The 24,024-nt window shown below is 36.2% G+C and overlaps 2 protein-coding genes across 2 annotated transcripts; both read left to right on the forward strand.

The window, feature by feature from the left end:
• Positions 1–14,488: 14,488 nt before the first annotated feature.
• Positions 14,489–17,740, forward strand: LOC110777851 (eukaryotic translation initiation factor 5A). Its single transcript, XM_021982438.2, has 5 exons — positions 14,489–14,799; positions 16,089–16,211; positions 16,306–16,362; positions 16,450–16,524; positions 17,387–17,740. The coding sequence occupies exons 1-5, from the start codon at positions 14,677–14,679 to the stop codon at positions 17,486–17,488; spliced, it is 480 nt and encodes a 159-aa protein (XP_021838130.1). The 5' UTR covers positions 14,489–14,676; the 3' UTR covers positions 17,489–17,740.
• Positions 17,741–18,294: 554 nt separating this feature from the next.
• On the forward strand, positions 18,295–20,492 carry LOC110777853 (uncharacterized). The gene is made up of 2 exons (XM_021982440.1): positions 18,295–18,878; positions 20,420–20,492. The coding sequence occupies exons 1-2, from the start codon at positions 18,295–18,297 to the stop codon at positions 20,490–20,492; spliced, it is 657 nt and encodes a 218-aa protein (XP_021838132.1).
• Positions 20,493–24,024: the final 3,532 nt, after the last annotated feature.

The following is a 24,024-nucleotide window of genomic DNA, read 5'->3' on the forward strand; positions in this document are numbered from 1 at the left end:
TTTAGACCAATTACATTCAAATTAATGGTACGCAGACCATATTTTCTATCCTATTTGGGCCATACTAGTCACTTCATAACATGCAAAACAGTACATATACAATATATACCATTCACCCATTCATTATCATGAATGGCCCACATAGCTGGTTAGTAAAACACATTATGCATCACGTAAATATTTGCAGCAATTAATCAAGGGCACCAATAATCTACCAATTATTCAGTCCTTATTAATTCTAATCAAGTTGTTTTAACCTTAAGGATTTGTAGACCTAATCAAGAGTTTATGACTAAAAGCGCTCCCACTCAAACCAATAAATTCATATGCTTTACTAATTTTAAACATAAAAATGTATTTCTAGTCTAACCGGAAACATACAAATTTAATTAAAATTTAAAGCTCATATAAATTTATAATTGAATCCAAAAAGTTTAATTTAATTTCAGTCGTTATTTAAATTAATTCATGATTTTAATTTTAGTAAAATAATTAGAATAAATAACATTTATTATAATTACAATATTCAAAATTAAAATCCAAGAAAATAATTTAAATTATTAATTTTAAAATTAATTAAAATTACGTGAACTGAAATTTTCAAATTAAACATTCAAAACGATCTAATCATAACGCAAACACCCTACGCATTGCACGCCCATGGGCCGCACGCACACAGCCATCGCTGGCCATGTGCGCGCAGCCCATGCGCTCGTCGCATAGCTGCTGCATCCCCATCGCAAGCCTCCGCACGCATTGGTGCTCGCTGCGCGCGCCAGCGTTCATCGCACGCGAGCTATCGCTCGCAGTGCGCGCGCGACATCGCTCGCTGGGCGCGCGAGCCATCGCTCGCTGGGCGCGCGACATCGCTCGCTGGGCGCGCGACATCGCTCGCTGGGCGCGCGACATCGCTCGCTGGGCGGGCGACATCGCTCGCTGTGCGCGCGAGCAATGCTAGGCGCAGCGCTCGTGGCACGCGAGCTTGCGCTCGCTGCGCGCGAGGCTGCGCGCTCTTGTGCGAGGCAGTGCGCGTTGTGGCGCAGCTCGCTTGCTGCCCACACGCGACTGCCTTGGCTCGCCCTTCGCCCATGCCCATTCGTCCATTGCTCATGGCCCACGACACAAGGCAGGGCTGCTGCCTTGTGCTCGTGCACTACGCCCTTGCTCATTGCATTCGTGCCGCACGGGCGACGAGCTCCCTTGCTCGTCGTCGCATGCCCGCATTATACAACACCCCTTAAGGGTAACACGAAGCGTCCATTGCTTTGTGCGTGCAAGTTATATGAACGAATCGCATAAAAAATTTAAAATTTATATTTAAAATTAATGACAAATTAATAAATAATATTAATTTCATAATTTTAGGGCGAAAAATCGAAAATTTATTATCCAATTGATTTCCGATTGTTATGGATTCAAGTCTAGGTCATAAAAATTTAAAATTTATCATAAATTTACAATTTTTATGGTGGTTTTTAATCATAGGTTTCCAATTAAATTACAATTAATTATGAAAATCAAATTAATTCTAAATTATTCTAATTTTCAACAAATTAATCATAATTACAAATTAGATTGCATAATTAACAAGACTAGGCATTCAAACTTGTTAAACATATGCAGTAGGTCAATCAAAAATTCAAGATTTATCAACAAGAATCGCAAATATTTAATTTAACATCTTAAATTTACGAAATTTTGCATTCGAAAAACTAAAACCTTCGAAAAGTCATAGTTAGGCTTCGAATTTGAGAATTCTGGGTTCGGCAGAAAAATACTATTTTTGTCAAAATTTTAGAATGCCTTTAACATGCGGAATTGACACAAAAATCACTCAATTCGGATGAGTAACGAAGAAACTGCCGAAAAACTGCGTACGTATAATTAAATAAACGCAATTTGCAATTAATTAACAATTACGAAAATTAATCACCCCTTTTAATTCTTGCAAATTTGTAATATTTAACCATGTTCATGCAATTTAGATTATGAAAATAATAAGGGGCTCGTGATACCACTGTTAGGTTATGATACATATGACATTACATAGATCATGCGGAAACAACCATTAACCCAGGACAACATATTATTTACACATAATCATATAGCATAATTTAGATGCATACTCTTTGTTGCGTGCCCTCCCTAGCTGCGCCCGAACCGAACAAGAACAAGTCTTTAGGACTCCAAGTGTCGTCCCTCCGTAGATAGTCCACAGCACGTCCGGATCCGCCTTAAGATTGACCAACTAGAATCACCCTTAAGGTACTAGAAAATTTCGGCACTTTTATGAGCAAGATGTGTGTTTTAATTTTCTCTCAAAAACTCACTTTTTGAATACTTTGAAACTTGTTATAAATTGTGAGCCCTAGCCTCATATTTATAGGGGTATGGAAAGGGAATCGAAATCCTATTCAGATACAAATTAATTAAACCAGAATCCTACAAGAACTCTAATTTAATTAATTTATCAAATAGAATTAGGAATTTAATCATTAACCGAACTCTGCATGTTTTAGGAAACGCGCACGAACACAAACACTTGCACACACACGCACGGCTGCCACGATGGGCCCCATGCGTGCGCGCGAGCAGCAGCCCACGCAGCGCCCGCGCGCGCTGCGCTCTGCGCGTGCTGTGCGCGCTGTGCGCGCTGCGCAGCCTGCTGGGCCTGGCCTTGCGCTGGGCCTGGCGTGGCTGTTTGTGCGGCGCGCTTGGCTTGCTGGGCGATGGCCTGGCTTCGTGCTGGGCCTCGTCCGGCAGGCCTCGTCCGATGCTTATTCGTACGATGCGCTTCCGATTAAATTTTCCGATTCCGGAATTCATTTCCGATACGAACAATATTTAATATTTCCGATTCCGGAATTAATTTCCGTTTCGAACAAATATTTAATATTTCCGTTTCCGGAATTATTTTCCGATTCCGGTAATATTTCCGATTCTGACAATATTTCCGTTTCCGGCAATATTTCCGATTCTGGCAATATTTCCATTTCCGATAATATTTTCCGATACGTACCATGTTTCCGTTTCCGGCAACATCTACGACTTGGATAATATTTATATTTCCGATACGATCCATATTTCCGTTTCCGGCAATATCATCGTTTCCGGAGTATTCATTTCTTGCCTGTGACGATCTTAGCTCCCACTGAAACCAAGATCCGTCGGTTCCGAATATTCATAGATGGAGTATTTAATGCCATTAAATACTTGATCTGTTTACGTACTATTTGTGTGACCCTACGGGTTCAGTCAAGAGTAAGCTGTGGATTAATATCATTAATTCTACTTGAACTGAAGCGGCTCTAGCTAGGCATTCAGCTCACTTGATCTCACTGAATTATTAACTTGTTAATTAATACTGAACCGCATTTATTAGACTTAACATAGAATGCATACTTGGACCAAGGGCATTATTTCCTTCATGAACTGCCTGGATAGGTAAATCCAAACAAAGCATCACTAACAACCTATAAAGTTGAAGTAAAAGTAATTATTGCCTACAAAGCAATAAAACAGAGTTGTTTAAAGTTCTTCACTGAACTTGGGTAGATCACCTATCTGCTGGCTTGATGGTTCTTCATTGAAAAATGCGCAGAACCACTCTTGAAGCAAGAAAAACGTCTGCTAACTTGATGGTCCTTCATTGCAAAATGCGTAGAACCACTAATGTAGCAAGAAAGACTAGATAACAAAATAAACATACTCAAAAGATCTTATCATCATATCTCGAAGAACATTCGATGAAAAGGATATTAAGATTGGCAAAGCATGATAACTAAACCTATGCAACAAGTGAGAAGCAACACTCACATTGTAGCACTGGAAATCAAGCATAGCTTTGAATTCCATGAAATGTTTTAAAGATGGGTTAGAGGCCCATGGTTGTAAAACGTTGGGGTTGAACATTTATCATATATGAAATATATTTTCATATTCCATTTAATCTTGGTTTAGTATTAAATGATGAGTCCCTTCAATTTGACGAAATATTCAAGATAGACTGTCAGGACCAGTCCTGTGACTAAGAAATGTCTATCAAGTGAACTTGAATGTCAAAGGTTGAAAATGGTCCCTAGTCGGAGTTTTCTATAAAATTGGACGCATAGAAAACGTTAGACGATTAGAATGCAAGATGACTAGTAGTTCTGTTTCTTGAACTACGTGGACATGGCAATGTCATAATCATTTGCATAGATACTTACTTTGGGAAGACTAGTATCGGACAAGACCTATGAAACTTTACTGTAAGAGATGAAAGTCTGTCATAAGTAAATTTCATTAAATTATTAGACACTAATTCCTCAATACCTGAGTGCTTTGAGATTACTTGTTTGAGAACTGGTTGCTTTGACGTTGACCAACCGTCGCACCGTAAAAGGAGGCTATAAAGGCAACGCTCAGGTAATCACCTATTAAACGAAGTCTAATCTCAAGATCGCAAGATTGGGATTGTCCTCCCATAAATCGGGATGAGATGCTTAAAAGTTGTACAAGGCCACTCAGAGAGCTAAAAACTGTGAAATGCATGGTCGTGCTCGGATGAATCATAGGCTATGATTATCTGTTTATTTGATCAGTTGAACTCTGAAACCGAGGAACACCTCTGGACATAATAAGGATGACAACTCTTACCTTATGTTCAAGAGCAAGCATCGAGCGACAAAGGAATTAGAAAATGCACACTTGTCCCTAAGGACAAGTGGGAGACTGAAGGAAATAATGCCCTTGGTCCAAGTATGCATTCTATGTTAAGTCTAATAAATGCGGTTCAGTATTAATTAACAAGTTAATAATTCAGTGAGATCAAGTGAGCTGAATGCCTAGCTAGAGGCCGCTTCAGTTCAAGTGGAATTAATGATATTAATCCACAGCTTACTCTTGACTGAACCCGTAGGGTCACACAAATAGTACGTAAACGGATCAAGTATTTAATGGCATTAGATACTCCATCTATGGATATTCGGAATCGACGGATCTTGGTTTCAGTGGGAGCTGAGATCGTCACAGGCAAGAAATGAATACTCCGGAAACGATGATATTGCCGGAAACGGAAATATGGATCGTATCGGAAATATAAATATTATCCAAGTCGTAGATGTTGCCGGAAACGGAAACATGGTACGTATCGGAAAATATTATCGGAAATGGAAATATTGCCAGAATCGGAAATATTGCCGGAAACGGAAATATTGTCAGAATCGGAAATATTATCGGAATCGGAAAATAATTCCGGAAACGGAAATATTAAATATTTGTTCGAAACGGAAATTGATTCCGGAATCGGAAATATTAAATATTGTTCGTATCGGAAATGAATTCCGGAACCAGGAATTTAATCGGAAGCGTATCGTACGAATTAGCATCGGACGAGGCCTGCCGGACGAAGGCCCAACACGAAGTCGGGCCATCGCCCAGCAAGCCAAACGCGCGCCCAGCCAAGGCAGCGCCCAGGCCCACCGCAAGGCAGGCCCAGCGCGCGCCAAGGCCATGGCCTCGCTGCGTGGGCTGCTGCTCGCACGCACACGCATGGGCGGCCCTCGTGGCTGCCGTGTGTGTGTGAGTTTGTGTTCATGCATGATTCCTAAAACTATTAGAATTAGTATATGATTAAATTCCTATTCCTAAAAGGATAAATTAATTAATTAGAGTTCTTGTAGGATTCTAAGTTTAATTAATTCGTATCCTACTAGGATTCCAATTCCCTTTCCATAACTCTATAAATACGTGCCTAGGGTCACATATTTTCAGAGATTAATTCAAGTATTCAAAGTGAGTTTTGAGAGAAAAATTCAGTCATATTTCTTACCTAAGAGTGCCGAAAATTCTAGTACCTTAAGGGAGATTCTAGTTGGTCAATCTTAAGGCGGATCCGGACGTGCTGTGGACTATCTACGGAGGGATGACACTTGGAGTCCTAAAGACTTGTTCTTGTTCGGTTCGGGCGCAGCTAGGGAAGGCACGCAACAAAGAGTATGCATCTAAACTATGCTATATGATTATGTGTAAATAATATGTATTCCTGGCTAAATGGTTGTTTCCGCATGATTTATGAATTGTCATATGTATCATAACCTAACATTCGGCATGTTCTAACTTTATTCAACCGTGTTTCAAAATTTATTCAAGCATGTTCTTACTTTATTCAACAGTGTTCAAAATTTATTCAAGCATGTTCTAAATCCATTCAAGCATGTTTTAAATTTATTCAAGCATATTTTAAATTTATTCAACAGTGTTCTAAATTTATTCAAGCATGTTCAAACTTTATTCAAGCATGTTCTAACTTTATTCAAGCATGTTCTAACTTTATTCAAGTATGTTCTAAATTTATTCGAGCATGTACTAACTTTGTTCAACCATGTTCAAAATTTATTCAAGCATGTTCTAACTTCATCCAACAGTGTTCTAAATTTATTCAAGCATGTTCTAACTTTATTTTTGATTTGATTTTGCAATTGGAGTGAGTTACTCTGTATCGCATGAGAAATTAGAAGTAAATCTTTAAAATTTGTATTCGAATATACAGCAAAACCATGACGATCTCCAAAATTCAGCAATTTCTATCATCTCTTCAATTTAATACACAATCGAGATTTTCCGAAATTCACTCAAAAATAGCTGCAATTTTGAAGCAAATTCGGCATCAAACGAGATATTAATCTTGATATACGCTCAAACGAGATGTTAATCCTGATATACGGTCAAACGAGATCTGATTCGCGACCACCAAAATTGAAATCGATTTTAATTTTTGAATTGAGAAGTCGATTGAAATTGATTTGTATTTTCGAATTGAGAAATCGATTGAAATCAATTTTGATTCAAAGAATCTTACCGAAATTGCCGATTGAATTGATTTTAGAATCGAAGAATCGATTGAAATCGATTGAAATTGATTTTGAACACCAACAATTGAATTAAACTGAGCAGCGACAGAGATTGAATTGCTGCGAGAAACGACGGCCAGAGGCGAGCTGTGGCGGCGGCGAGAGGCCACCAGCAATCACTAGCACTTAATCGCAGATATGATTCGCGGGCACCAGCAACACCGTTCGAAATTTTTGTTCGATTTCGTTCAATTTTGGTTCGATTTTGTTCGAATAACAAATCGAGAATGCCGACTGAGAATTTGCGATTGAGATTTGAGAATCAATCGATTGATGAATTGGAGGAGGAAGGTGTTCTTACAGGATAATCGCGACGTCGTCGGATTGCTGTGAAGGAACCACCACCGCGAGCAGCGACCGACGAGAAGTGATCGGCGACCGAAGAGCGTTGGTGGTGGCTACGACCGGAGAGAGAGTTGGAGAGAGAGAGGGAAGAATTGGAGAGAGGGAAAGAGGAATCTGAAATGAAAAAAATGGTCTGAAATAAAAATTGGGGATATTTGTTAATAATTATTATTAAAATGCCATTACCAGAAAGTGTTCTTACCGGGTAAAGTGTTCTTACGAGAGCCTTTTTTTTTTTCTCCCTCCCTCCCTCTCCCTCTCTCTATATATATATATATATATATATATATATATAGAATCGGGATCTGGTGAGAACCACCCCTTAAGATGAGAACTGAGAACTAATCTCAGCCGTTAGATCAATTCAATCTACGGACCACATCTCGCCCGACCAAATCAAAAAATAAGGGTAATATGGTAACTTCACATGCCTTGAATGACCTCCTCTCATTCTGCCCAATTTCAGATATTCTTTCTCTCTCTTCCTTCCGTTTTCTCTGTCCTCCTCCCCGTCCTCTCTACTTTGCAATTCACCTCTTCTACCTCGCCGATTAACGTTCCTCGTGCACATCTCTTCGCATCATCTTATTTAATTTTTCGCCAGGTATGTATTTAAGTTACTTTATCATTGCGTTTTTTTAATTAAATTTTGATTCAAAGATATGTGATCGGTTGTTGAAACTAGGGTTCTAAACTTATTTGATTCAGCATTTTTCGATTTTAATTGCTCAAGCGAGGGATTTTCAAATTGCTACTTTGCTTCAAATTTTTATTAAAATTGTGATTTTGTTACAGTTTTTGCAATTTTAATTTCTACTGGACCTTTTCAAATTTCGATTGCAACTTTATTGTTGATTTCAGGACTTTGAATGAATGTAGTACTGAAGATTTTGTTTTTTTTAATTGTGTTATGTGATGCATCCTTAGTTTTGATTTGAATGATGTCTCCTATAACTAATTCGTTGATTTGCATTTGATCAATTATTTATCTCAGCTTCCCCCTAATTTCAGAAGCAAATTACCAGCCAAGACTACTTGCTGAAATCTTTTGCTATTTTTGTTGTTGCTGTGATAGATGCAGTAGCCATTCCTTGGTTGCAATTAATCAGGTTAACTTTGTTTTAGTTTCTGATGTTAAGCGGCACTATTGCAGGCTTTGCGAATGCATATTCTATTTGACTTAAATTTGATATGCTAATGGATGGGTACTGGTGAATTCTTGTGATACATGATGTTGCTATGGTATTTGTTATTTGTAATAGTATATATCAAGATAATCCCAAGTTCATGTTGCATATATGCTGCCAGTTGCAAGGTAGTTGAGGGTGGCTGCAGAAAACTGTTAGGCAGTTGTCCTGGTATGTTTGGCTTCTCTTAGCAGTGGTGTTCTTGTGGTGTTGCAGTAGGGGGTAGTGGTTGTCACTAAAATTAGGAGCTCTGTTAAGGGCAATGAGAATTGATGCCGATCACAGAAGAAAAAAGATCATGTAGCTTAGTCAACGAGCTCTCGGTTACAACTCTTCCCGCTGCAGTCTCTTATTACAAATCTCCGGAGATTATTTCACTGATGAGCACCTGCCTGTGGTATTCATGACTTTTTAACTACCCTTCCTCCTGATTCATACTTGCATATTACTACGGTCCTTTTGCTCCTTTTTTTTTTTTTTTGGCTTTTGTGAGATTTGAAAGCTGATGTGATTCATACTAGATGATGTGAATTGATATCTAGTGTAGCAGGTTTGATCAGTCTGGGTGTGTTGTTGCGTCTGTTTCTGTTCAGTTCAGTTGGCTTAAGAGAGTTATAAGATGCTGAATGTGAGTCTTATCAGTTTTAGTTTTGGTATTTGTGTTGGGGCTGGTGAAATCCTGGTTGGTTACTTGAGGTAGGTGCTAGAAGTACCTTACTACAAAATTGCTCAAAGTTTTTGGCATGTTGAGTTGAGTTGGTGATACTGATTCAGCTGGTGCTGGTCAGGTTTCTTGTATTACCGAAGTTGACTCGTTGACTTTGGTAATGTAAGATTGTGTCACTAATCAATTATTCTTACTTTATTGTCAACACTAGCATACTAGCTCAATGGTAGAGCATTTGTGAAAAAGCACAAAAGATGTGGGTTCGAATCCCACGTAGGTTCATCTTTAATTTTTGTATTGTTTTGTTTACTTTTAATGTGAAAACCTTTACTTTGAACTATTCCGATTTACTTTTTTTGGTTTTTACTTTACTTTTATTTAACTAGCCTACTAGCTCAATTGGTAGAGCATCAAACAAGAGTCGTGGGTTCGAATCCCACCTAGGTTCGTGTTTACTTTTTGTATTATTTTATTTACTTATAATTGAAAAACCTTTACTTTAACCTATATACTCTAATAATCAGAGTTTTCTAGTTTTCTATTTCTATTTACTTTTTGTATTGTTTTATTTACTTTTATGTTGAAACCCTTTACTTTGACATCCGCCCATATATTTCTTTCTTATAGTTTGTTTAACATTGTAGAGAGATGAAGTTGTTGCTCGATCATTTGCCACTTTGAATTATTTGATTGTAATAAGTTTATGAGATTTTCTGATTTACTTCTAAGATTTTTAGATACTTTTGAGTTATTATGATTTACTTTTGAGATACTTTGATTTACTTTTGAGTTTCTTTGATTTACTTTTGAGTTTTTTTAAATGTAGTTTTAGAGACAACCTATGTAGGAATCGAACCTACATCATCTATGCATTTGCATAGTGCTCTACCAATTGAGCTAATAGGTTTTCAGAAAACATTTAAGAGAAAAATATAATTGATGTAACTGATGTCACCACTTCAGACCACTATGCAATCCTGGTTATAAGTTGTGTACATTACTCAAAAGGTGCTGATAAATTCGGTACTTTTAAATCGATGATCAAAACAGAGATACATCTGTCAACGCCATCTTTATCAATAATTTACACAAATCTGCGTTAGTCCCCTGTAAGCAATATAGTTGGCGAATATTCCCAGAAGTTGTGATACAGATAAACAGTGAACAAACAGACATCAACACCAACTAAACAACAGACGAGAACTGAACACTCTGTAGCAGTGAAAACAACCCCAACATCCAGCTATCCACCCCAGACTTGGAACAGACACAAAAAAACCAGCAAAAACAAATGACAGCAGCAGAGAACAATATAGAACGCCATCATTTTTGCGAATTTACATCTGCGCCTATTTGATTTACTTCTATCAAGTTTCGAAAATACTACTTTATGAGAAAATATTTCAGGAAGCTTACCTATGTAAACCTATACTTGACGCAGGGTAGTAATCTGATAAACAAAAATACCTCCAGAAATGAATTTCATCACCGTAAAGAACAAGCTCCCCACAATTTCTTGAGCTACTAGTCAATTTTACTCCCCTTAACTTATCGAAACCATAGAAAATATAACTGATACATCCATCCTATTAGCATAACCATCTCTTGCAACTCCAAGTTCTATCATTTAGACTATTTTACGTTTAAGTTTAATTAATTTACTTTTACTCATTGTTTATTTACTTTCGAGTCTTACTACTATCAAGCCAACAAAATATAGCCCTCCCAACTGATTGACACAACCAACAAGAAGCTCTTTCTTGTACTCATCAACTACATCTCAAACTAGCAATCAAACCACAAAAAAAGAACCAAGATGCAAACCATGCCCTAAAAGTAAACTAAATATCTTGAAAAGTAAAATTAATCTGTCCAAAAGTAAACAAAACACGTTAGGATGAAAACTAATTGAACACACAAATCAAGTTCAACACAATCTCGTGTTCGCCTGCATACATCTTAAGCACAAGCCATCACCTACCTTAGTGTACTTTTAGAGCAGAAGTAGAGGCAGACAGAGCAACAATCACAAATCATTACAACATTTATCTTCCAACATTTTTTAAGTTATTTAGTGTACTTTTAGAGCAATTTAGTTTACTTTTGCACATTTTTAGTTTACAAAATATTTTTTGCTCCTGGCCTTTGGTCCTCTGCTTAGCTTATACAGTCAGTTCTTTGAAGTGAATAATGTCACTCAATATTCTATAAAGGCACTGAAATCCACTAAAAATTGCTTGATTAATAGCTCAAAAACCCACACATAGTTAAATAGCTTTGATATAAGCAAAACCAATATTGATAATAGAGAAAGAAACATAAATAAACATATAAAAGTATAAAACATCTCATTGCTTTAAACTAACAACATCTACTTTAAAATGGAATCAATTTCTACCCCAAACATTTCAGTCTATATTAAAATGTAATCAAGGATTTTATGAATTCCCAACTTGCTCCATGAGTTTACTTTTCAGATTAATTGATTTACTTTTACTAGGTTTCGATCTACCTTTTATAATAAGAGGGAAAAAACTATGAAAAAATCCACATCAGACAACCTACAGACTTGATGAAGAGAGAGTAATATATGATAACAAAATGACTTAACACAACTCAAAAAGAGGTCGTCAATCAGACAATGGCAGAAAAATTGAAGCACCGAACGGAATAATGCTCAAGTAACCGTCACTGAAACAATAGAATTCGTCTAATTCTGTAAAACTTAGTTTACTTTAGAACATATTTAGTTTACTTTTAGTTACCTTCCAACCAAAAAGTGAAGAATACCTGATTTTGAGCTCGAATTTGCACGCATAAAAAGCAATATCAAAATCAAATGATGCATAGGACCTCCTGCTGGCCTGCTGTTAGGCAGCTTATGCTGAAATCATTAAAGTTTTAAATTAGTTAATCCAATTTTTTTTAGGCCTCGAAGCTCAAGGTAATTTCTCAATTAAACTGAAGAAATTTAAAAGCCTAGAAATCGAATTGGGCTGATTTCACAACTCTTTCCTCTATCTACCAGAATCTCGCAGCAAATTATTGATTTGCAATTCGAGCCAAAAATTGATTCAATTAATATGCGAAGAAAGAAAACTAGCGATAAAATTAGAGAACTAAAAGTCCAGAAATCAAATTGAACCCAGTTATCAACATTTACCTCTATCATTGAGAAATTTTGGATTGAATTCACCAAAACAATACAGACGGACTCAAGGTCTTGAAAACTCTCAAAGAGTCGCTCGCATCAATTCTCAAAATTAGCACAAAATCCAACTCCAAAATTCACTCACAAATCGCAGCTATTGTGAAGAAATTTGAAGCAGCAATTTTGAAGAGACAAAAGTCGCAGCAATTTTGAAGAGAAGTAGAGAGAGAAAGTCTGATATTTGTTGGGAACGAGGAGAGAGAAACGCGCATTTGAAACAAGATAACCGGAAATTAGATTGTTTGAGATATGATCTTATCCGTTGATTTTGATATAATCCAACGATTGTCATAGGTTCTCAGTTCTCATCTTAAGAGAGGTTCTCACCGGAACCTGGTCATATATATATATATATATATATATATATATATATATATATATATATATATATTATATATTATATATGTATTTTTTTTTTTAATTCATTATAATACCTCCTGAAGATTTTAGTACCACTGGAAAATTCGAGAGGTATCAAGTTTTTTCTTATGATTTTTTAAAAATGGTTACCTAAACAATGGTGTTGATGGTGGCACCGTTAAAGGTACATTGTTGTCCATGCGCGACACCAACGACTTGGACCTTGGTGGTAGATGTGGACAACAATGTACCTTTAACCACAAGTTCATCGGTCATGGCGTAGTCGTCAGTTGAACTCGTGGCTCGTTTCCTTTACGAAAACATATTTTATTAAGCATTCGGGCACCAGAGGTCCTACTACTAGAAATCATTTCAGCAGTTTTCGACGCTTTGCTTCTTTGTCGAATCGTGCAACCATCTTTCCTACGTCAAAAATGAAATACATACGTAAAATAGTAATTCCAAATTCTACTTCCCATTGAGCGAAAAATGATTCCCACTCTAGAATATGATTTTGACACTACCAACCTACCATGTGAATACTGTTTTATGTATTTTGCTCGCTAGGAGAAATGACACAATAAATTTTGTGTATCACTATTTGACGTCCGCATACGCTAAAATCGCCCGCGTTTTTTACATGAAAAGACGGTTTTCCCCTTATATAGTTATATCCATAATAATAATATCCATAATAATAATAATAATAATAATAATAATAATTGAAATTTAAAAAATTAAGGTTATTAATAATAAATAAATAAAACCGGCGACTTGCTCAGCTCTTAACACCACCATGTACTGCCTCCCTCTCTCCTCCGCGACGGCTCCACCCCAGCGGCAGCCACCAATTATCTCCCTCCGCCGATGTTCCTCATGCCACCTTCACGCCGCACCTCCCTTGCGCAGAGAACCGATCAACAGACACGTCCCAACTCCGCTTAAATCAAAGTTTATTTTCTTAAAACAGGGGTGCCGTCCAGAATTGGCGCCCCCGACCATGACTATGCCGCCCAGGAAAAGCGGCTGGGCCATGGTCGGGGCCGCCAAAATTGGGCGGCATCCCTGTTTTAACAAATAAAAAAAATAATTAAATTCGAGCGTACTTGCAGCAGCCACGTCCAACACCACCACCGTCGCCCAGATAAAGCGGCCCAAACCATAGCCAAGCCGCCCAGAATTAGCGGCGGCTCTCAGATCTACCGGAATTTCCATGTTTGTGCATAATCATCGCTGCTTACCGGGTTTAGAAATGTGGAGGTTCTATTGCTACTTACAATTAACGACGGTTCAGAGAAAGGGAAGAAGAGGTTAGACTTTGGCCGGTAAAAATGGTGGGAGACACTCACGATCTATCAGAATTGCCATGATTGTGCATAATCGTCGCTGCTTACCGGGTTTAGAAATGTGTGGAGGTTCTGTTGCTGCTTACAATTAGCGGCGGCGCAGAGGAAGGGAAGAAGAGGGCGACACTTGAACTTTGGCCGGTAAAAATAGCTGGATAAAGGGGGAGGGGTGAAGGGGGACGATGAAGAGGAGGGAGGCTTATTTTCGTACAAAGGGTAAAGTCGTTATTTCATCATTAAATACACGGGCGTTTATGCGAAATAGGACGTCGATTAAAAATCCCAAATTTTTTTAAAGTGCAAATAATATTTTGTTTTTCAGTGTCTAAAATTTTCCAATTTGAGATTTATTTTTTGCAAGAGTGGCAATAGTCAAAAACCGTGTCACGCATAGTTTCCCCAAACGAGCACAATGTGTCAAGGTACACCATACTTATACTTGTAAAAGAAAAACAACCTTTATAAAAAAAAGTTCCCCGAAATAGAAAGCTGTCAATCCAACAAATTCCGCAGTGAGACGATCCCAAATATAAAGCTACACTCTCCTGCTTACATTTCACGCAGACGGCGCACCACCTCTTCCCTCTCCATTTTCATTGCATTAGGTTTTCTCAACTTTCTCTCTCCTCGATTCGTAGCTGGTGAAGAACACGAAGAAGCCATAACCATGTCTGACGAAGAGCACCAGTTCGAATCCAAGGCTGACGCCGGTGCGTCCAAGACTTTCCCTCAGCAAGCTGGTACTATCCGTAAGAACGGTTACATCGTCATCAAGAATCGCCCCTGCAAGGTATAACCTCCATTTTATTTATGCTTTTTTGGGTTGGATTACTGTTCGATTTCTCTGCTTTTTGTTAGGGATTTCACTTGAAGCATGAAATTTAATCATTTTACTGCGTTTTTAGCTCGGGTTTTGGGTGTTTTAGCTCGGATTTTAGAGTTTTTAGCACGAAATTTTATCATTCCCTTCATTTATGTTGCGTTTCGCCCTTTCTTTGGTGTTATTTTTAGTCGTATTTCTGTTTGATATTTATGATAACATGTTGGGATTTCATTTGGTAATAGTATGAAATGGGATTTTACTGCATCATTTTGGTTTCGTACCGTGGTTAGTTCGGGTTTTAATGAGATACTTTTTGACGATTTCCTTCAATTTAAGATGCGTTTCGCCCTTGTAGTGGTGTTCTTTGTTCATATTTCTGTTTGATAATCTAAAATGAAAATCGGGTTTTAGCATTTCAGTGTGTTATTTTAGTTTCGTACTGACCGTTGCCAGGGTTTTTCTTCAATGAAATTGTTTTGCACTACAAATCACTTGCCTATTACTGTTTCTATGATTGTAATGGAGTTTTCTGTTGCTTGAATCTGTGAATTCCACTAAATTATTGGTCAGCCGGATATTCTATGTTGCTGGATAGGATGTTTTTCTCCGATAGGATTTTCGTCATATTTTGGGGATTTATTCATTTGAATATGGTGTTTACTTTTTCCTGATTACAAATGATGTTGGTGAACATGTGGGAGATATAAAGCGTGAAATATATTAGTTATTCTGTGAATAAATCTGTTATTGGAATTTTCTGTTGATTGGAAATAGTTGCACCTTAAATTGTCTTTGTAATACGATATTGGTATCTTAGACAGAGTTGTTGCAAAGTCTTTCGATGATACTGTCAACTGTGTGCTGTGGTTTTCGTGCCGGTGATACTTGTTAATACTCTGTAAATTGTTTGAGCTGGTCTTGATAAGCAAATGTGAATGAATTGTTTGAGCTGTTCTGTATGTGTTTCATTTTAGGTAGTACAATCTAATGGTCCTGGTTATGCTGAAGTGAATAGTATAAGTTGTTTGGGGAGGTAAGGGTTGTCATTATTTTGGTTGTTTATTTAGTCATTGGAAGGTGGAGTTTCTCATGGTTTCTTGTAAAGGCCTTGAGGTTCTTGTATTCCAAGTCTCTTTTGGCGTTGTCGGGAAAAGAAGTTTTAGATAAATTGAAGTTTATAATTGCGATTAGCACTTGAAGAAGGCAGAATGCTCACTGACATGAAAATACTCACAAATCTATTTTTGTTATGGCAGGTTGTTGAAGTTTCCACTTCTAAGACCGGCAAGCACGGCCATGCCAAATGTAACTTTGTTGGTATTGATATCTTCAATGGGAAGAAGCTCGAGGATATTGTTCCATCTTCTCACAATTCTGATGTATGGCCCTACTGTAATCTCTTCATTTTCTGTCTTATTTCTTCTTTGTCCGGTCCTTTCTTTGAACTTTATAGAATTTTCCATTGTTTTGCAGGTTCCCCATGTCACTCGTACTGATTACCAGCTCCTTGACATAACTGAGGATGGCTTTGTAAGTATAGCAGCATCCAATGTGGTTTTGTTAGGTTTGGTCTTTCAATATTGTGGTTGTCTGTTATCTAACCCGAAAGTATTTCAGGTTAGCCTGCTGACTGACAATGGAGACACTAAGGATGACTTGAGGCTGCCAACTGATGATGCTCTGCTGAAACAGGTATTTACCTACAGTACGCCGCTACTTTCCTTAATTGCTTTGTCATTGACTCCCTGGTTTATGTTATTTAAGTCATCTAAAATTTTTATTATCTTAAAATCCTTTATTCCTCACCAGTAGGTTTGGGAGTATATACTCCACATACATGCATGGTTTCACTGATTACAGTTCTTGGAACTTGTTTAATACCGTATACACATAGAACTTTAAGGTATTTGTGTGTATCAATTGCTTGTTGAAATCAAACCTGATACTGGGCTAGTAGCTGCCATTAAAAATTGAAGGATTATCAACAAATTTTTGTAAATGTCAAGGAACATTATCTTGTTTTAGAATCTTTGCTATTCTTAAAAAAATTGAAGGATTATCATCAATTTTTTCGTAAATGTCAAGGAACATATTATTGTTTTAGAAATCTTTGCTATAGTTTATTGGGTGTTTGAGGGGTTTGTTTGATGCTAAAAGGAGTGCTATGTCCTGTGACTTTGGACGGTAGAGAGTGTTTGTGGCGACATGCTCAGTATTAAGGAACAGGAGTACAAGTGTACATGACTCTTGTTTTAAAAAATCTTTGCTGTTTTTCCCTGTGAGGGGGATTTGTTGTGAAACTAAATGGATTGCTACTTCCTGTGACCTGGGACGTAGATTGTTTTTGGCAATATACTCATATAACTCACAATTTACATGCTATTTAAATTCCATGGCAAGCTCATCATCAAGTTTTGTGGCATTGATTCTTGAATTCATGTATGAGTTTGGAAGACGCACTGTTTATAATTTGATCATCCCCTTTATATTTTCTTCTGAAATTTCCCATAGAAAAGGCAGCTACTAATACCTTGCATTGCTGTATGTACAACAGCTTAAGGACGGGTTTGCCGAGGGGAAAGACCTGATTGTGAGTGTGCAGTGTGCCATGGGAGAGGAACAGATCTGCGGTCTCAAGGATATTGGACCCAAGTAGATGATTTCTGATCGGTTCAAGTTGGCTCTCTAGGCATTAAAACATTACTATGACTAGCTTTACTGAGATTTCATGTGTTTAAGAATGTGTTGGAAAAAGACCTCTGTGATAGGGCCTCTGGTGTTTAGCTCCTGTTTATGTTGACTCTTGATCATCATCAAAATGTTAGGTGCTGTTGTTTCTGCTAAATGATGTATTGGTGCTGTTATACCATACGTAATATTGTGCGATTCCCGAATTGGCTTGTTCTCATTTTCCAGTCTAGTTGATTGCCATCTTTTGATTCAAATAATAGGAGTTTAGATTTACGGCATGAGTTTACCCAAAGACTGACCCAAGTATTTGAAAAATTTCTCTCTTTCTCATACTAGTATAAGCCAACTTCTATCAAGTTCCATCTAAAATGTTTTTAACTTTTTATATACTCCGTATGAATTACTCCGTACGATTAGTTGGTATTCTAGCGTGGGGCACGGGAATTTAGAGGTTGAACCCAAGTAAACCTCTTTCCCTTAAAATCTTAAGTTGAAAGGAAACGTTATTCTAGTGTAGTACTGTAGTGTAAGAGTTTTATTGCAAAATAAAGTCTGATTTGTTTTTAAGACCAAGTATTAAGCCACAACATCCAAGCAAAAGTAGAATTCTATTCCGACCTGGAAAAGTAGAAATATAAGTCCTACACAAATACAAATAATTCGATCTCAAGGCACCCCAAATACAAATATATATATATAGGATTAAATTTATGCAGCTAACAATAATACCATCAAACAATCAAAGTAAAAGTAAAAAGTAAAAAAACAAGCATGGGTCGTGAATTCGTTGTTGTTATTGTAGCAATACTTTGGTTCCTCTCAATATCTTCTGGTTGCTTAGCAAAAGAAGACTCATCATCCACTGCGATAGCTTTCGTCGATAAGATATGCAACGACGCAACATACAAAAACCTTTGCTTGGATACGCTCGTACCGTACGCTGACCGCATCGGTGGTGTAGCGAAAAAAGCAACCCGTCTGGCCATAACGCGAACTGTTGAGGAAGTACAATCAATGTTAAGTGAACTTAATAGCCTCTCAAACCCTCCTAAATATTGGCATCGCGAAGTCACTGCCTTCGTGCGTTGTAGTGAAACAATATCGAGGGCAGGAGTAGACTTGTTCAGTGCACTTGAAGTTACTAATCACTTGGGTGGTGGAGATAAGGCTGCCAAAGAGACCAAGAGGTTACGCATGGAGAACAACGTCAAATCGGTGATTAATGATACACAAACATGCATGGATTTTCTTCGAAATTCAAAGGCTGGAAACAATATCATTAATATTCTTCAATATAATATGAAACCAATTGTTCAACTTGCTACTAATGCAATTGACCTAATCCATCACCTCCAGTTTTGACTTCTCACTTTTCACTCCATCCATCTACTACTCCGATCCATCTGCAACAACATAAACAATATATGCATGCCTTATTATTTTTATTTTTATTATTTTTTTATTATTATTATTATTCTTTTATGCCTTATTATAATTATTTTGTTTGTTTATTTATTTTCTTTTACCTAAGTACTTTGTTCTTTTAACTCCCCCCCAAAAAAAATAGATTGCGGACTTGCCACTTTTATTATTTTAGTTAGTCATTAAAGATGTCAGCGTAACGAATAAGTACATGATATACTTTCTTGGTTTACTTCTAATTGCAGTAGTTTGATTGATTTTCATGTATGTCCATATATAATCTAATATATTCTAATATATAATCTAATATATTCTAATATAAAGGAGACATATTTGCTGAAATAGATATTTTAATTAATTAATTACTAATATATACAACTCCATTCAACTAATCCAATATTAGAGCGTCACGTAGTAAATCTAATGTTTCCGGCCAATGAAAAATAATATTTTGAAAATTATTTTTGAATTAAAAAAGTCAATTTCCACGTAGATATTTTTATTAATTAATCATTAATATACGCATTTACAATTTCATCCAAAGTCAAGCACTATAATAATTAAAAAAATAAATCTAAAAATAAATTCGATCCAAAATCAAAAATAATATATATATATATATATATATATAGAGAGAGAGAGGAAGGCTCATGTGAGAACACCCCCTCTATGTGAGAACACAATCTTATATGAGAATAAATCTTGACCTTTGGATCGTTTCTAATTTAACAGCTGAAAATCAAGGGATTACTAATGGCATTTTTGTAAATTTGTTCAAATATACCCAGCCATCGCATCACATTTCACGCTTATTTTCTTTCTCTCTCTAACCTCTGTTCTCTCTCTCTCTCTCTCTTTTTACGCCATTACTAGACCTTAATCAAGGTCAAATTGAGCTTCAAATTTGCTTCTAAATTCAATTATATTCTCGAATACATTCATCTGGTTGTTTATTTAAAGGTATTTTATCAACTTCGTTCAATTTCGCAATTCTAATTTGTGTATTTTGCGTGAGAATTTTTCGATTTTGACCTAGTTTTGATTATTGAATTTAATTTAATTATTTTCGAATTGCGATTATCTAATTTTTGGTTATCGAATTGCTTATATCGTTTGCTGAATTTCGTGAGCTGCTATTTATTTTGAATTTCGTGAGCTGCTTTTTGAGTACCGAATTCCTGATTTCCTTATTGATCTGTTTTGTTTTTTATTTTCAGATTTTTTTTTGATTTTTTTTTTGATTTCGATTTGTTTTTGTTTAATATTTTTTATTATCGAATTGTTCCGCTGAATTCGTTTTTTAAATAAGAGAAACAGATGTTTTGTATTCGGTGTACAATATGTTCTATATAAATATTCTACAATATGTTCTAAACAATGTATTCAATGTTTTGAACTGTGTTAGCATATGTTCTGAGTTACTTATATTTTGTTATGTAGTAATCTAAACTATGTTCTGTATTTTTTTTGTTAGTGGAGGTGCAGTCGCCGTGTCATCTGCTACTGCTGGTGGTGTAGGTGCTGCTGCCGCTGAGGCTCCAAAGTAGGAGAATAAGGTTGAAGAGAAAGAAGATTTGGATGACGTAAGACAACTCTACCATGCATCCTATAAATTGTGTTTGTGTTCTAAACTAGTGATACATGTATTCTAAATTAGTGTTTTTATGTTCTAAGCTATTGTGTGTTCAAAATTTGGAAGCTGGAAATTTGAAACTGGTATTTCCTTAATAGTACAATTTAGGGATAGTAACACTCAACTGGTGTCAATGCATAATAACGATGACAAACCTTATGAATAGGTTATATTCTGAATAATTATCCTTATTAGGAGGTTTTGCTTAAGTCTAACTTCTTGTTAGATTGCAATCTTGCATAATAATATCTTGAATTTCTGCTAATTTGATTGGTTTGATGAATGAATGATGTTACAATATCTCGTTCCCTGTTGTTTGATTAGTGAGAGAATGAATGATGATACATTGATATCTCGTTCGATCTTGTGGTGATTTTACCTTTCTAGTAACTGTGATTGATCGTGTACCATCATGTGTAGGTTCAGCTCATGGAGCAATTTCTTTTCTTGTTAATATTATTGGTTCCGAAGTAATTGTTGTTAATCTAGTACCATCACGTGCCTTCATGTGCAACAATAATGGTTCTATTTTTGCTTGTGTATGTATATATTTCGGCAGAGTGATTATACATGAAAGGGGTACATTAACCGTGTGCACCAATTAGTGTTGATACCGTACTACTCTGTATATTTTTTTTTTCTTGATGAGTTAGGCTAATATTTCTTAGTGGCATCAGATCGAAACTCACACTGTCTTGCCCTTTTCTTATGTTCTAAACTAGCGTTGCATATGTTCTGAATTAATGGTGCTTATGTTCTAAAGGTTTATATATGTGTTTTGGGCTTTCATTTCTGTTTCGTTACATAATTAGTTGTCAACAATGAACACTTGTTTGAATATATTTTTTAAACCTATTAGCTCAAGTGGTAGAGCAATGTGCAATGACATTGCACATGGATGTAGGTTCAAATCCTACATAGGTTGTTGGGAGCACATAACTTAGCTCCGATGTATTTATAGGGATAAGTCCTACAAGAGAGTTACCCTCCTTCGCCATGACATATTCAACCAGTGCCCCCCAGTCTGTCAGCCAAGAAAAACCTGTCAATTTTTTTTGTTTTTTCCACAGAAGGTTCACTTAATTATATTATGAAATGGGGCATACATGACCAAAATTAAATAGCAGATGCTCAAATTCACCTGTTACAACTCTAGCAAGAGAAGGGGGTTCCTGTTTCTGATTATTGTTTTGATTATCTAGTTCACAACTATCAATATCATCGTCCTCATCATCAAACTCATCAAATCCCATATTGTGTTTTTCTTGCATAGGCATTGGAGATTCTGTCTCCTGAATCCTCGGGGTTCTGCTGCATGAATTAAACCAGGCCTAGAAGATGAACCCCAAAATGATAACTTAAGTTTCACGTCTCCTTCAGTTCAAGTGTTAGATTTCATGTTCTAAAAATCAAGGCTAGTGTTCTAAACATGTATACATATGTTCTTAAGTAAATAGAACATATTAAAAAGTAAATAGAAGTGATTCAAAAGTAAAGAATCATCAAATATGAGAATTAATTAATATCATAAACCAAATACAAAGAGTTGCCTATGTAGGATTCGAACCTACATCATTATGCAATCGCACAAAGCTCTACCGATTGAGCTAATAGGCATTGTCCAAAACATCAAGCATTGACAACCACTACTTACAACAACAACACACACACAAAACTGCTAGCAACATCCAAACAAAGCAAAACATCCGCCCAGCAAAAAACTGCTAAAATAGTTCGAAAAATTGAATAAATATGCAAAAACACATAGCAAATGTTCTAAAAACCCATAATAAATGTTCTAAAAATCCATAGCATATGTTCTAAAAAGCCTATTTTAAGGCAATATATCCTTCTCTAGCAAATACCTCAAACCCTAGTGAAGGCATCATAAAAGTCACGAAGAAAGTTATTGAGATATGAACGCAAGTCATTGTGTAAAACATGACAAAAAAAACATATTTCCAGAGGTGTTTTGGAAAATTACCAGAAGTTTGGGTATGATCAGGTACCCGAAATCGTGTTTTGGAATATTGAGGGCTTTAATTGCGGTCCACCCACAACCAAGGGGACTTTCTATAACAGGTTGTTGACAATCAATGGTTTCTCCAGATGCTTGTTTTCCTTCTGATAACTTTAAAACATGAAGTTATATAATTTAGAACATGAAGTTATATAATTTAGAACATCTAGTTATATAACTTAGAACATCAAGTTATATAATTTAGAACATGAAGTTATATAATTAATTTAGAACATCATGTTATATAATTTAGAACATCAAGTTATATAATTTAAATTTGGTCTAGTCAGCAGAAGAGAATTTTCTGGAACAGTAATACCAGTTTAAGGGAGAAACATCTTCATCAGGAACAAAAAAAGCCTTTTCAGTGGGAATTGGGAACATTATTAAGAATGGTTAGATCTTCTTTCTGAAAAAAAGAAGTATAATGAGTTGAAGATTGTGAAAAGGGAAAGTACTTTAATTGATGTTATATCTCTGGTAACAAAAGTCCTTAGATTTTGAAGATCATCAACTTCTTAACCTATGAAAATCCACCTGATAGCTCTAAGACTGAACTTGTCTCTACATGTATCAGTGTTATAAGCAAGACATTCACAAACAAAACCCCTAAGTTGTCCATAAGAAGAAGATTTGTGAAGTAAATTTTAGGAGTAGTTTTCTAGTCTCTCTTAAGTAATAGCCAGGATACGATCCCCCCATAACTTTCTAGGAAGATTAGCATGAATCTTGAAAGCTCTAACTACCTTAAGAAAATACCTAATTTTTTCAGAACATTGTACACATATATTCAGAACATGTACAATTATGGTTTAGAACATGTACATAATTTCTAGTCAAAGTCCAATTTGCAGCATCTCAGTCTCTACTTCCCACCCCAACTATCGCCTGCTCTCTTTCTTTAGCACTTTGTTGGTGGAGTTTAGCCTATGGTAGCAAATATTCGATATTGGAATCTATTATATATATAATCATTTAATTTCAAGAATCTATTCACCAAATAGAAGTTTTAGGCTTTTGGAGGTTTCTTGACTGAAGATCAGAAGCAATATATGATGATAGAAAATATATGCATTTCCCACATAAATCTGACTTTAGCTAAGCCCAACAAATACACCAAACATATAACATCGACAAAGCATACCAGAAAGCTGAACAAAATCAGAAGAAACTTGTCACCGCTGAACAAAATAAGCATAATCTTAGCAGATGCAAACAGAAAGACCTGATCAATATTAGCATACACAACTATATTGATGAAAGGATAGCAATTTGACACCTTGATAAACTCAAGCATTGAAAATAGAATCAAAATTTGAATTCGAACCTTGAATAAGCTATATGTTCTAACAAGATAAGATTTATGTTCTAACAATTGAAGTAATATGTTCTAACAAGTGAAGCTATACGTTCTGTACATTATTGC

The sequence above is a fragment of the Spinacia oleracea genome, chromosome 6 (assembly GCF_020520425.1).
Source record: "Spinacia oleracea cultivar Varoflay chromosome 6, BTI_SOV_V1, whole genome shotgun sequence".
NCBI classification, from domain to species: domain Eukaryota; kingdom Viridiplantae; phylum Streptophyta; class Magnoliopsida; order Caryophyllales; family Amaranthaceae; genus Spinacia; species Spinacia oleracea.

Excerpts from the sequence above, each read along its gene's own strand:
- LOC110777853 (XM_021982440.1), top strand. The coding sequence starts at position 18,295 with ATGGGTCGTGAATTCGTTGTTGTTATTGTAGCAATACTTTGGTTCCTC. Across the intron at positions 18,879-20,419 it reads GACCTAATCCATCACCTCCA|TGGAGGTGCAGTCGCCGTGT; the intron begins GTTTTGACTTCT and ends TTTTTTTGTTAG.
- LOC110777851 (XM_021982438.2), top strand. The coding sequence starts at position 14,677 with ATGTCTGACGAAGAGCACCAGTTCGAATCCAAGGCTGACGCCGGTGCG. Across the intron at positions 16,212-16,305 it reads CATCTTCTCACAATTCTGAT|GTTCCCCATGTCACTCGTAC; the intron begins GTATGGCCCTAC and ends ATTGTTTTGCAG. Across the intron at positions 16,525-17,386 it reads ATGATGCTCTGCTGAAACAG|CTTAAGGACGGGTTTGCCGA; the intron begins GTATTTACCTAC and ends TATGTACAACAG.